Source organism: Perca flavescens, chromosome 18 (assembly GCF_004354835.1).
Source record: "Perca flavescens isolate YP-PL-M2 chromosome 18, PFLA_1.0, whole genome shotgun sequence".
NCBI classification, from domain to species: Eukaryota; Metazoa; Chordata; class Actinopteri; order Perciformes; family Percidae; genus Perca; species Perca flavescens.
In genome coordinates, this window is record NC_041348.1 from 14,485,148 (window position 1) to 14,498,308 (window position 13,161).

At 39.8% G+C, this 13,161-nt stretch overlaps 1 protein-coding gene across 1 annotated transcript; it reads left to right on the forward strand.

The window, feature by feature from the left end:
- The first annotated feature begins 2,895 nt into the window (after window positions 1-2,895).
- On the forward strand, window positions 2,896-10,390 carry stx7l (syntaxin 7-like). Its single transcript, XM_028605253.1, has 10 exons — window positions 2,896-3,003; window positions 4,683-4,776; window positions 4,945-5,014; window positions 5,360-5,450; window positions 5,554-5,691; window positions 7,208-7,254; window positions 7,337-7,427; window positions 7,523-7,595; window positions 8,030-8,112; window positions 9,041-10,390. The coding sequence occupies exons 2-10, from the start codon at window positions 4,692-4,694 to the stop codon at window positions 9,134-9,136; spliced, it is 774 nt and encodes a 257-aa protein (XP_028461054.1). The 5' UTR covers window positions 2,896-3,003; window positions 4,683-4,691; the 3' UTR covers window positions 9,137-10,390.
- The last annotated feature ends 2,771 nt before the right edge of the window (window positions 10,391-13,161 follow it).

Below are 13,161 nucleotides of genomic sequence, written 5' to 3' on the forward strand. Positions count from 1 at the left end.
AACTTGCAAGAATATAGTAGTACTACAGTTTCACAAAAAGAACATCAGCTCAATGTGGAAAAGTTTCTTCAACGAGTGAACAGGAACACTGAGCTTAAATACATCTTCAGAGTGACAGCACACACACACTTGACTTATCATGACTCTTAATTTTTCACAGACAATCTAATACACATGAAGACAATCGAAAAACACAGGAGACATCTCGGAGCCATTTTGCCTCCTCCCCCCTGTGCAACTTACATCCCCTCGGTTACATCTCAACTGGCATGGGAGAACTGAATCTGCACAGGGAGATAGTCTACTGTGACCTTGTACTTTTATCGGTCCAGACAAACAGTGCTTACATTATGTTCCAGACTTTGTGAGAGAAACTAAAACAGAAATGAGATAAAAATATAAAGAATCATGCTTAAATGTAAATTTGCCATTACAGTACAACTTCAGTTGCTCAACAGTCTGGGGTCTCGGTTGTCCCATTTTGCGCTTCATAATGCACCCCACATTTTCAATGGTAGACAGGTCTGGACTGCAGGCAGGCCAGTCTAGTACCCGCACTCTTTTACTACAAAGCCATCCTGTTTTAACACGTGCAGAATGTGGCTTGGCATTGACTTGCTGAAATAAGCAGGGACATTCCTTAAAAAGACATTGCTTGGATGGCAGCATATGTTGCTCCAAAACCTGTATATACCTTTCAGGTGCCTTTACAGATGTGCAAGTTACCCATGCCATGTAGTCCATCACCAGACCAAGCTCAATCTTTTAAGATTGAACATTAGTCTGGGGAGTCTGCTCTGTATTTTCTCTGCACAAGAGGCGTGATCAACGGGCATAGTTCAAATGACTCTGTACGCAATTGGATAGTCCTTCAACCAATCAGACCAACGATCCGGGTTACGTAGTAGAGACAGCGGCATCAACAGGTTGCTGCGCTTTGGTGGCCGGCTTGTTGAATGTAAACAAAAAGCTGCTTGTTTGCTTCTCTATCGTCATTGTGTTAAACCCGCCAACAGCGCGCCAGGTGGATAAGCCAGTTTGTGATTGGTTCCCGCAAATTTGTAACGGAAGCAGGATAGATAAACATACAGGTTTCCAGCCTCAGCTGCAGTGCAAAATCAAATTGCCGGCAGATCGGGCTGGGTTTACCCAGTCTACATGCCATGGGCACTAACACACCCCCATACCATCACAGATGCTGGTGATGCAGATGCTTTGCACTGATAACAATCTGGATGGTCCTTTTCCTCTTTGGCCCGGAGGACCTGACGTCCATGATTCCAAAAACTATTTGAAATGTGGACTCGTCGGACCTCAGCACACTTTTCCACTTTGTGTCAGTCCATCTCAGATGAGCTTGGGCCTAGAGAAGCCGGCGGCGTTTCTAGGTGTTGATATATGGCCTTTGCTTTGCATGGTAGAGTTTTAACTTGCACTTGTAGATGTTGCGATGAACTGTGTTAACTGACAATGGTTTTCTGAAGTGTTCCTGAGTCCACGTGGTAATACCCTTTACATAATGATGTTGGTTTTTAATGCAGTGCCGCCTGAGGGATCAAAGGTCACAGGCATTCAATGTTGGTTTTCGACCTGAGGGGCTTATAAAAAAAAAAAAACTGAATTAAACACTGATTACTTTATCATTTACTTACTTTAATTCAACAAGTGACTTCATGTACCAGCCCCCCAAATTTGTGTTCTTAAACACTGGCATTGACTATTTGTACTCTGTACTGACATCACTTTGTCCATGCAGAGATTTCTCTAGATTTGCTGAATCTTTTGATGATGTTATGGACTGTACATAATGAAATCCCTCAATTCCTTGCAATTGTATGTTAAGAAACGTTCTTAAACTGTTGGACTATTTGCTCACGCAGTTGTTCACAAAGTGGTGAACCTCGCCCCATCCTTGGTTGTGAACGACTGAGCCTTTTTGGGATGCTCGTTTTATACCCAATCATGACCAATTAACCTATACACCTGTGGAATGTGTTTTTTTTTTTTAGCATTCCTCAACATTCCCATTCTTTTGTTGCCCCTGTCCCAGGTTTTTTGGAACGTGTTGCAGGCATCAAATTCAAAATGAGTGAATATTTGCAAAAAAAAACAATAAAGTTTATCAATTTGAACATTAAATATATTGTCTTTGTAGTGTATTCAATTGAAAATAGTTTGAAAAGGATTTGCAAATCATTATATTCTGTTTTTATTTACATTTTACGCAACGTCCCAACTACATTGGAATTGGATTGGTAGATAAAATATGATAAAGTTCCTTGTGCGTGATAAAGGGCCATGTGCAAAAACACATTGATGAAGTGTCCTCTAGGCTGCCCTTCCTGTTGGCTACTGAAAATGCGATGAAGTGCCGTACAGGGAGCCCTTCTTGTTGGCTACTGAAAATGCGAGAAAATGTGAAGAATATCCTCCAGCAGAGAAAACGTGATCAAGTGCCCTCAAGGGTGCCCTTCCAGTGGTGAAAACAGGATTAAGTACCCCGACAGTAAAAAAAAACAACGTGATAAAGTCCCCGTTAGGGTGTCCTTCCAGTGGAGAATCGTGAAGAAGTGCCCTCCAGGGTGCCCTTACAACTGAGAAAACTTGATGCAGTGCCATATGGGCTGCCTCTTCTGTGTGCTATTGCCCACCCCACCCCTCCTCATGGCACTCATAGGACTCCATATTTTAAAGGGGGGGGGGAAGGCAAAAAAGTAACACCAATAACATTGTTTTTCACTTGTACTGAAACAGCTGACTGATTCCATTTATTAAGTAGGAATATGCAGTGTCAACATTTATAACGAGACACAGGCAATTACACGTATTGTCACAATGTTCGTTTTCAGTGTTTTCTGTTGTTGTTGCTATATAGCCGTTCCTTTGTCATAAAGTAATTTCTACCAGTGATTTTTGCCTCCACTGCTCCAGACATCATGTGACGGGGGAGGGGCAGAGAATCAGGAAACACTGCTGCTGCTGCTGCTGCAAGTCACAAGAAAGGTAAAGTCTAAACTTACATAACTGAGCTGAACATTTAGGAAGGATTGACAACACTGATGGATTAGCGCGAGAAACACTAAATAATGTTGCCGTTTCATCTTTAAGAGCTAAGAAATTAAAAGTAATTTGTTCTCCCGGAAAACGAGAGAGAAAAATCTTCAAATGGTGCTGCGACTTTGTTTGTAACTTAATGACTTCTGCACCCGCTGCATGTTGGCCCCAACAGAGGAATAAAGTTCACATAATAACAACTTTAACCCCGATGATAATAAGTGGCTCATTAGTAAATAGTGATCATGTATGCACTCCTCTTCTTGTCATTGGAATGCTCCTGTGATTTCCGCATTTTTTCTTGCTGCCGCAGCTACTGTATTAGTAAAGGGACAAATACACAGTCGGGCGGACAGGGAGGGTGCGACACGTTTCATTAAAGTGGAAGTCATGATTCAGTGTTTAAATTTAAGTAAAAACCATCAATTGTATCCCCGCTCATAGCAACAAAAGGGCTGATTAGCCTCTGTTTGACAGTGTCTTAACAGATTGGGATTTGCATACCCGGCCATGGTTTCAGTCACTCTTGAGTCAATAGTAGGCTAGAGGAAGTCTGCTTAGCTGGCCAATTGTAAACATCCCTGACTCTGACCCAACCCTGTTACATAGGCTTTATATATAGTAAATAAGAGCAGATGCCCCATTAGAAAATGTATTACACTTTGCATTTGAAATTGACAAACTATTAAGAAGTGGTTTCCAGCCTTTTTATCCAGGTAGCTGTCAGATGAATACCCCGTAATAGGCCTACTACAGTTTTCCAAATGTGTTAACTTTGTAAATTTAAAAAATGGATTTTAAGTAAATGTGGATGTGCTTTTGTTAATACTTTCTCGTAATGATTGATATGTTCATGTTTTAATGTTAATTTGGTCACGTTTACATTTGTATAGTGTCAGGAGCATTCAACCATTTATCCGGCCATTACTTTGCGTATTATTTGGTGTCCCACTTCATGTGGATCTCTTCCTTTAGATGTGCTGTGTTTCTAATTGTCTCGCATGTATGCCTTGCTGCACCACAAATTGCCACTTGGGGACAATATTAATAAAGTCGAAGTTGAGCTAATTATTCCAACTGTTTATCCACTAAATATAGCCTAGCTAATTATTTCAATTGTTTATCTAATAGTTTCAGCTAATTATATCAAAGTGAGCCATCATATTAGCTGGTATCTTACTTGTTGCTGTGACATACATTGAATACATTTACTAACGATCACATCACCATACCAATTTATAGTCTTTTTTTTTTTTTCCCGTTAGGGGACTCCACAGTCTTTCCATTTCCCCTGTTGCAACTGCTTGAAGTACCCCTGTTTGGGAATCGCTGTTTTGGACAATAGTTTTAACATGACAATGAAAACTGTACACAAAGTTGGGTCAATAAAGAAATGGTTTTCTGAGTTTAGTGTGGAAGAACGTCCCAGTTTTTGGAATGAGGTGTTCTAAAATTATGTATGGGTGTAATGTTTGTTTGGATGTCAGCCCAGATGCCAAAAGGTTTTTTTCACGTCAGTCACCAACAGGTTGAAATAACTGCAGTTACTATGGTAATGTCATCTCGGTCTCACTCACTTGCTCATGAAGTGACAGTCTGACAGTCTGTGTTGTTGTGTGTCCTCACAGCTCTCCATCATGGCCTACCAGGCTGGATCTCCAGAGGAGCCCAGTGCTTTGGTTCACAATATCAGTTCCAACATCCAGAAGCTGACACTGCTGAGTAATACGCACACACACACACACACACACACACACACACACACACACACACACACACACACACACACACACACACACACACACACACACACACGGTACACACATGATAGACACATGGAGATACTTCACCACAGATAAACAATGTCTGCACTCTTTTCTTCCTCACCAGCCTCGGAGCTGCAGAGGGCAGTTTCTCTGCTGGGAACAGAGCAAGACAGCAGCCAGCTACGACAGACGCTGTGAGTTATGGGGGAGTGGCAGGGTTTCATAATTAGTCTATTACGGTAAACATCTTAATACAAATGCAGATGGAGAAAAGGTTCAACCTTTGAAGCACACCTGTCTGAAAGTGATCAATCGTAACACATTACATTGGGTCAATACTAATAGTGTATTTTTAATCTAATAAAAGCCTAATGCGGATATTGGCAACTCCACACACAACCATGAATGTGTTGTTGTTTTTTCAGACAAACTAACTGCGTATCATTCCTAATGAAATTAGGGTCCTGTGAGATCTTTTTTTTTTTTTTTTTTTCTTTTTCATTTAACAAAATAAAAATATATATGTCTTTGGTCTCCAGGCAACAGAAACAACAGCAAGGCAACCAGCTAGCGAAGGAGACTGACAGACTGATCAAGGCATTCACCGCACTTCCTGTTGGCCCAGATCAGGTACTGAACTTTTAACTTCTTCATTAACTATTGTTTAAAGTCACAATTCCCCTACTTTATGTTTTGTGGCCTTTCAGTTAACATTTCTATTTCATGTATTTAGCGGCAGAGGAAGATACAAAAAGAGCGTCTGGTGAATGACTTCTCCGCTGCCCTGAACAGCTTCCAGAAGACCCAGCGGCAGGCGGCCAACCAAGAGAGAGAGTTTGTGGCCAGAGTCCGAGCCAGCTCCAGGGTTTCGGTGAGTAACCTGCAAGCTCACAAGGTCAGAGTGTAGACCAGTGAAAGGGACTGTGATTAAATAATATATTAGTGAGTGACCAATAATCCATATGCCAGTGAATAATCATCATCATCCACATTTCTTTCTTTATGCTCTTAATGCCTCATCATACAAAACCCAATTTCAATTCCTAAGGAGTAAATCTCATCAGCGTCAGTGAGCCAATAAGCATGCAGTATGCTTCTACCAAGATCTAATAATGCTGGTGATTGGCTGTCACAGAGGCAGGCAGGAAAAACTCTATGTTACGCACAGAGATGGGGGAGATGAAAAAAAAAAAAAAAAAAAAAAGATGGCCGTAATGTTGTAATTTATTTTTGTTTCATAAAATGGGTATTGAAAAAAGTATTGTTTAGGAACCGGTATCAAAGTCACGGTATTGGTAGCCTATCGGTACCGCTATCGAAATTTTCATTAACAGCCCAGCCCTAGTCAAAAGTGTCTTTTTTTCTGGCCACCGTTCTGAACATTAATATCATCAACAGCTTGATAGGTGCAAACAGACATATTAGGTGGAAAGTAAGAGGGTAGATACTGTTCCCATCCAACCTCAGTTGGGTACTGATGCATACAAGTAAAAGGAGATGCAGTATATTGTAAGATTCCTAGAAATGTAACAATAGAATGCTTCGACCTTCAACGTTTTCATCAGACACACTTCCATGTGAACAAAAGGCAGACAAGAAATAACAGCTCCACCTACAAATAGAATAGGATTGATAACCTTTTCACTGTGCTATATTTTTATATTAATTGTTACTGTCATATTACATATTTAAAGTGTATATACAAAATTATATATCTGTATTTGTAATCTTTGTCCTAATGATTAAGACCTCTGAGAACTGTGCACCTCGTCATGTCTCTGAATCATAAATAAATTCTAATAAAAAGAATTTCTACCGTCACACACTGCCCTCTTATGGATCTAAGATCAGTGACAACTGTATCCTGTAACAGTAATAACTATTTCAGGGAAGGTGCTGCTGAGCCTGCATTTTATATCATTGTTTGTTTCTCTGCTTAAGTTGTGTATCTATATTTGTTTGTAGTGAGAAAAGCTTCATAGGATGTGTAGTAGCTCTCGCATTATGGTGCCATTTAATTGCGACTGTTTTGGACACCGATTCCCTCTGGAGAGCATTCTTGCTTGGCAACTCTGTATCTGTATCTGCTGTGTTCAGGCTGATAAGCAGGAACAGTTCTTTACTGCTTTAAATGGTTGGTAAGAAACATATCTCGGCTGGTGGAGCTAAATGCTAAAGTACAGGTTTTCTTTGCTCTATGTTACCATGCATACATTTTCGACTACTGTTCTTTTGATACTTCAAATCAAATTATATTTAATGAGGTATTATGAACATATTGTACATACTGAATTATTGCTGTACCCACAATCACAGTAAAGTACATTTGCAATAACAAGCACATAAGCACAGAATGTTTATTTAAACCTCTTAATTTCCTTTAACAGGGAGGACACCCTGATGACAGCTTTGGAAATGTGCCTAATTTCCTTGGGTAGGGTCCACTATTTATGATCATTATCATAGTTTCTGTTATATTACTTTTATTATTCCATCATCTCCATTTGTCCCTGCAGTGATTCTCAGGTGCAGGCTCAGACTGAGGCCATCACTGAAGAAGACTTGAGGCTGATCCAGGAGAGAGAGTCGTCCATCAGGCAGTTGGAGGTACAAATAAGAATCAAATGTCTATACCAGCATGGCCACTAATGTGTCCAGTACGTCATCACATGAACCATCTCTCTTTATGTTGCTCGATTCAGTCGGACATCACAGATATCAATGACATCTTCAAGGACCTGGGGATGATGGTCCATGAGCAGGGAGACATGATAGGTGAGCTTTTGTCACCTGCTAATAGATTTCTTGTCTGTTCCTCTAATAATGTAACAACGCACAACTGAAACGTTTTTACTTATTGACAACAGGAAAGTGGGCTGGGTCAGCAGTCTCACGCACGCCCTCTTTATTCAATGGGATAAAATATTTATAACAAAACATTTATTAAGAATAGCACTAATGTAGGACGGGAGGCACAATGGTTTATGGAATTACATTTTTAAAATATGTATGTACACTCCAAAACAAAGTAGAATTACTTACAATATTATGTAAGTAAATAACATAAATGAAGAATATGACCTTGTCTAAGTGATCTTCTGTACTGACCTGTCTACTCATCTAGGGACGTGTGAATTATTGCCACATGTGCTCCCCCTTCCTCCCACCTCCTGCATGTAAAATGTGTGTGTTTCCTGTGTGTTCTGCAGACAGTATAGAAGCCAATGTGGAGAATGCAGATGTGAATGTCCAGAGCGCCACACAGCAACTGGCACGTGCTGCAGACTATCAGGTAAAACTCAATGGGACAGAGAGGATGATAAACAAATGAAGGTACCAAGGAAAGGAACAAGGAGAGGATGAGAGGAGAGGCATTCACATGTATAAATGTTAGCTTGGAACTAGTAAGATCAATTGTTTTAGGGGTCTGTGAGGCAACAGTATGTGTGCATGTATGAATCCTCCACCTCCTACACAAGAACTCCCTTGTGTAACCAAGTTCTTAGTCGGTTTGCTTTGGTAAATAAGATGTAGATAAAGAAGAAAAAAAAGATGTAGATAAAGAGGCTTAAAGGAGAAAAGAAAAGAAAAAGCTGAGTCGCAAGGTGATCTGATTGTTGCTCTGGTTGTGAGTCACTTCCTGAGTAAAAAAATCCATCTCTCCATTAAAGGTCCCATGACATGGTGCTCTTTGGATGCTTTTATATAGGCCTTAGTGGTCCCCTAATACTGTATCTGAAGTCTCTTTCCCGAAATTCAGCCTTGGTGCACAATTACAGCCACTAGAGCCAGTCTCACAATGAGCTTTCCTTAGTATGTCATTTCTGTGTCTGTAGCTATTGAGGAGGAAGGGGGGGGCAAGGTGGAGGGTGGGGGTGTGGCTTTGACCAACTGCCACTTTGCTCATTTGAAAGCCATGATGTCTCTCTCTCTCTCTCTCATGGGTGGGCCAAATTCTCTCCTCATAAGGAGCAAGATTCCAGATCGGCCCATCTGAGCTTTTTCATTTTCTCAAAGGCAGAGCAGGATACCCAGGGCTCGGTTTACACCTATCACCATTTCTATCCACTGGGGGACCATAGGCAGGCTGGGGGAACGCATATTAATGTTAAAACACCTCATAAAGTGAACTTGTCATGCCATGGGACCTTTAATAAACAGATTATATCTCATAATTATTTAATACACAACCACTTTGTGCTTTTTTTTCGCCCCTCCAGCGGAGCTCCCGGAAGAAGATATGCATCCTCATGATATTGTTGGCTGTAGTTGCTGTTATTATTGGACTTATCATCTGGGGTGCAGTCAAAAAATGAGGGCTTCATCTTCTTCCCCTCTTCCACCTCTCCGGTTTATTCATCAGCCTGGACAAAGGAATGAGCACCGTCCTTCCTCTCCTCATCCTCCTCCTTTTCTCACCCCCCCACCCCTCACGGGGGGAGTCAATGGGACTGTCTGTCTTTCTTTGACTTGATTATATTTTAAAGATGTTGCAGTCCTCATTGACAGGACAACACACTCCTTCACTGTGAAAACAAAACTAGCGCTGGTTGCTTTAGTGTTATAATCAGCTTTAATTGAATTCTTTTTTTCTGATTTAGGCATGATTGTCCTGTAACACAGGACAGGTGCAGCCATTTGTTAGCTACACCTCTACTGAACGTTCAATAAGATACGATACAGACAATGCTTCTGGGTGCAATGAAGCAGCAAGTTGCTGTAGGCAGGTAAGAGGGAATTAACCTTCAGGTCAGTTATATTGCTGCAGCTGCTTTCTTTTATCAGGTCAGATATGAACAATTAAACCACGTATCAAGTGCACTCTGTAAATTTGGGAGTAAACTAAAGTCAGCCTTGGTCCATAGCACAATGAAGCCAAACTGCATTCAGCTTATTGCAATGCATTATCTCCTGTATTTAAAATTGTAATTAATTAAAATGAATAGCTAATTTCATGTAGTTGTAATTTTTTGATAAATCCATACTAAATCTTGTGATTTGGACCTTATATTACACTCTGCTGTCAGCCAGCTATTCCAAGTAAGTTTTTTTTTCTTTTTTTTTTTAATGCAACACGTAATCGTTTGAGTTGTGTTTTATGGTTTGTTTAACTGTACTTCGGTATGCTTCTTTTAAAGACACCACACAGGTGTCTTCAATTTTCTGGCTGATTAGAGCTCGTTACACGTTGCAGGTGGGCCAGAGCTGCGTCAATCAGTCGTGGTCTAATTAGCCAGTCTAAGTGGAAACACCTGTGTGGGGGCTTTACTCATAGGAAAGTACCGACAGTCAATTATCATTATTTCTCTGTGATTGACAGTAACCGTCTTTTTTCCTAATATGAAGAAACCACAACCGAAAGTAAAGTAATTGAAACCAAACACTACTAACTATTTGCTACTACTATTTGACATATGTACAATTATGATCATGTGTATATTTTCAATATTGAGATTTGGCTGCCTACCATGTGCTGAATAAATTACCTGACTGTACTGAACCTGAAATAAAATTGATTTTTTTTTTAATGTAATTCTTATGTTATTCTTAAATTAAATTGTGAATCACCACTTGAAGTTATTGGTTTTTTTTTCTTCTTTGTGTTGAATGGACTCCTTTCAACACAAAGAAGTCCTTCGAGTCAAGAAGAAGTCCTTTGAGTATTTGTGCAAAACTACAATATTCTGCAGTAAAAATACGGTATAGATTTTCTTTCATTTAAATAATCCCACATATTGCTCCTTTGGTTAAGACTATAATTCTACGGTGTTCCTCTAGTACCAAATAGCATAATTGTCACCAACACTGGAGAAACTGACTGTTTATTCAATAGTTAGTTTTACATTCAACGGTAAATAAATGAGAGACAGACTGGCATGTTGCTGGCTGACAGTCAGTTGATAGGTAGCTTTACATATCATTAGGTGCTTATTTATTTAGGTGCATGTGACTCCAAAAAACAAAGATTGAATGTCATTACCTAACCTTTGTCAAGAATTTGGATAAGACCATAGGGAAGATGAATAAGTAATAATCCTCCCACCCTCACCAACCTTGACTATCACCCTACCCTTGATCAAGTAATTCAACTTAACTGCTTCATTACAACTCCGTATCTACCAGTACAGGACAGTATATTGTCGGTGATGCTGGAAAAAAAAAAATAGTGTGCCCAGTTGAATTTCCCTAAAGGTTAAAATAATGTTTTTTAGGCCCCAATATTTGGACAACTATAGGAAAAGATAGGAAAGGACATATGCTGTAGTGGCTGAACTTGTTGCACAATAGAGTCAAGTCAGGGTGATGATAATGGAGCTATTGTACATTTAAGTCATTCACTGTATCTGCCTGTGATGCAAGAGTGTCTTCCTGTTTCTTGAGAACAGCATTAACTCAGCATTGTGCGAATGAAAACAGTCTACATTGTCAAGGCTAAGATTATACTTTATCAAAAGCTAATTGCAACTGAGTCGACGCCTGTTAGGGGTTAGCCAAACATGACAAGGTCTCAATTGCATAAACATGTCACAACCCACATTTTTAATATTCAGACATTAAAACATACATGGTGTAGCTACTCATACATAAAATCTAGTCTGAAAGAGTTAAAAAAAAAACATACTGTATGTCATCTCCCTGTTTACCCTAAAAAGTAGCTATGAAAGGATGAGATCAAGGAGCAGACAGGAGTTAGCTTGTATATGTCAGAATTGATGTCAGTGTTGGAGTTGGATTGGGATGTGGAAGTAACAAGACTGCTGTGACGCAGAAGGCAAAAGTTTCCCTGGCAGAGATGTGGAGGATTTAGACACAATGTTGTAAATACATAACTCGGACAGAGAACAGGTTGAGCTGGGGCGTCAGTAGGACAGGGAGTATTTTGGGATGACCACACACACCGAAAGTAGCAGTTTGCTGCAAAGAGCTGAGCAGGATTTTCCTACAGAAATGTCACAGCTGAGGAGGATGAGGAAAGTTTGACCTGGTGCAAAGTTACTGCAAAGGAAGCAAAGAGGGGTTTGGTTTGAGGTGGATAGACACAATTATTAGGTTGTTTTTCAGCCGACATGACATTCTCCTTTAGATCTATTCTACTGCCTCATTTAAGAAAAATGCAAACCACAATAAAGGTGTGATTCTAACGGACGTGCATCAATTCAGAACTTGTAGGTGGAAATGACCTGTTTATCTGTCTCCTTCCTTTTAATAGCATGTCTCAGGCACAGAGGGTGTTTTTGCCTGCTGATGTAGAAAATCACAGATAATGGTTTCCCTCTGCTGTGATGCACAGGCATTGGATAAATAACTCACTGAGCTCACTGTCTTTAAGGTACGTCATTAGGGAAAAGAACTGAGGAAATAAGTTGCTATTAGTTTTCCTTTCCATTGGTAAGCTGAAAGTCTCTTCTAAATATGTGACTCCCTGGGGCAAAGACACAGGTTTATGTACCAATTCAATCTTATTTTTAACTTCTTTTGTTTTTCCTTTTTATTTCATGTCATTTGTGTGTATATTTACACCCCAGGAAGACTAGCAACCCCATTAGCAGAGGCTAATAGGGATCATACAAACTATAAACAATTCACATAGTGGAAGAGACAAAAGTCTTTCATTAAGTAAAGAGAAATATTTTTGACATAATGAACTAGTGTATTGTAAATTGTATTGGTATTTCAGTTGCAGGTTAATTATATATGGATTCACAAATGTGAGTAATATTTTATTTGCATATAATGTACACAGTAAGATCTAAGCAATTTTATGCACTTCTAATCACATCTTATGCTTTCTGAAATGTGCATTTGCTGCCAGCAGGTGGCAGTGCTGGACTGTTTACGATAACACTCATGGGTAGTACCACCATCTAATGCTATTACCATGTATTGGTATTATTGTAAATACAATTATACAATAGCCACACAGTATACTGTCATTGCCCACTGTTTGCAATTGTACACAAATGCAAGGGGTAAATGTGTTATGAGAATAATACATCTCAAAGTATAGAGTAATAGAATAAAACCAAGCGCTTCAAAAACCCCTTTAGACTTTTAACACAGCCAGTCAGGACTTTGATCTCTCCCAAGTGAGATTTTTCCTTCAAAGTGGCTGCTCAGTTTCAAGCCCTCCGGCAGACATCATGCTCAAGTGTCCTTGAGTGAGACAATGAATCCCTGTCTACTCTGTAATAATTATCATCAGATGGAGCAGTAATAGCTATAGAGTAGTACATTATTTTTTCAGCTGAAATTGTGTTAGCAATAAGCTTGCTCTGAATCCTCTCCTCTCCTCCTCCTACCCTACTCTCATTTCTCCTCCTGTCTGCTTTCCTCTCCATTA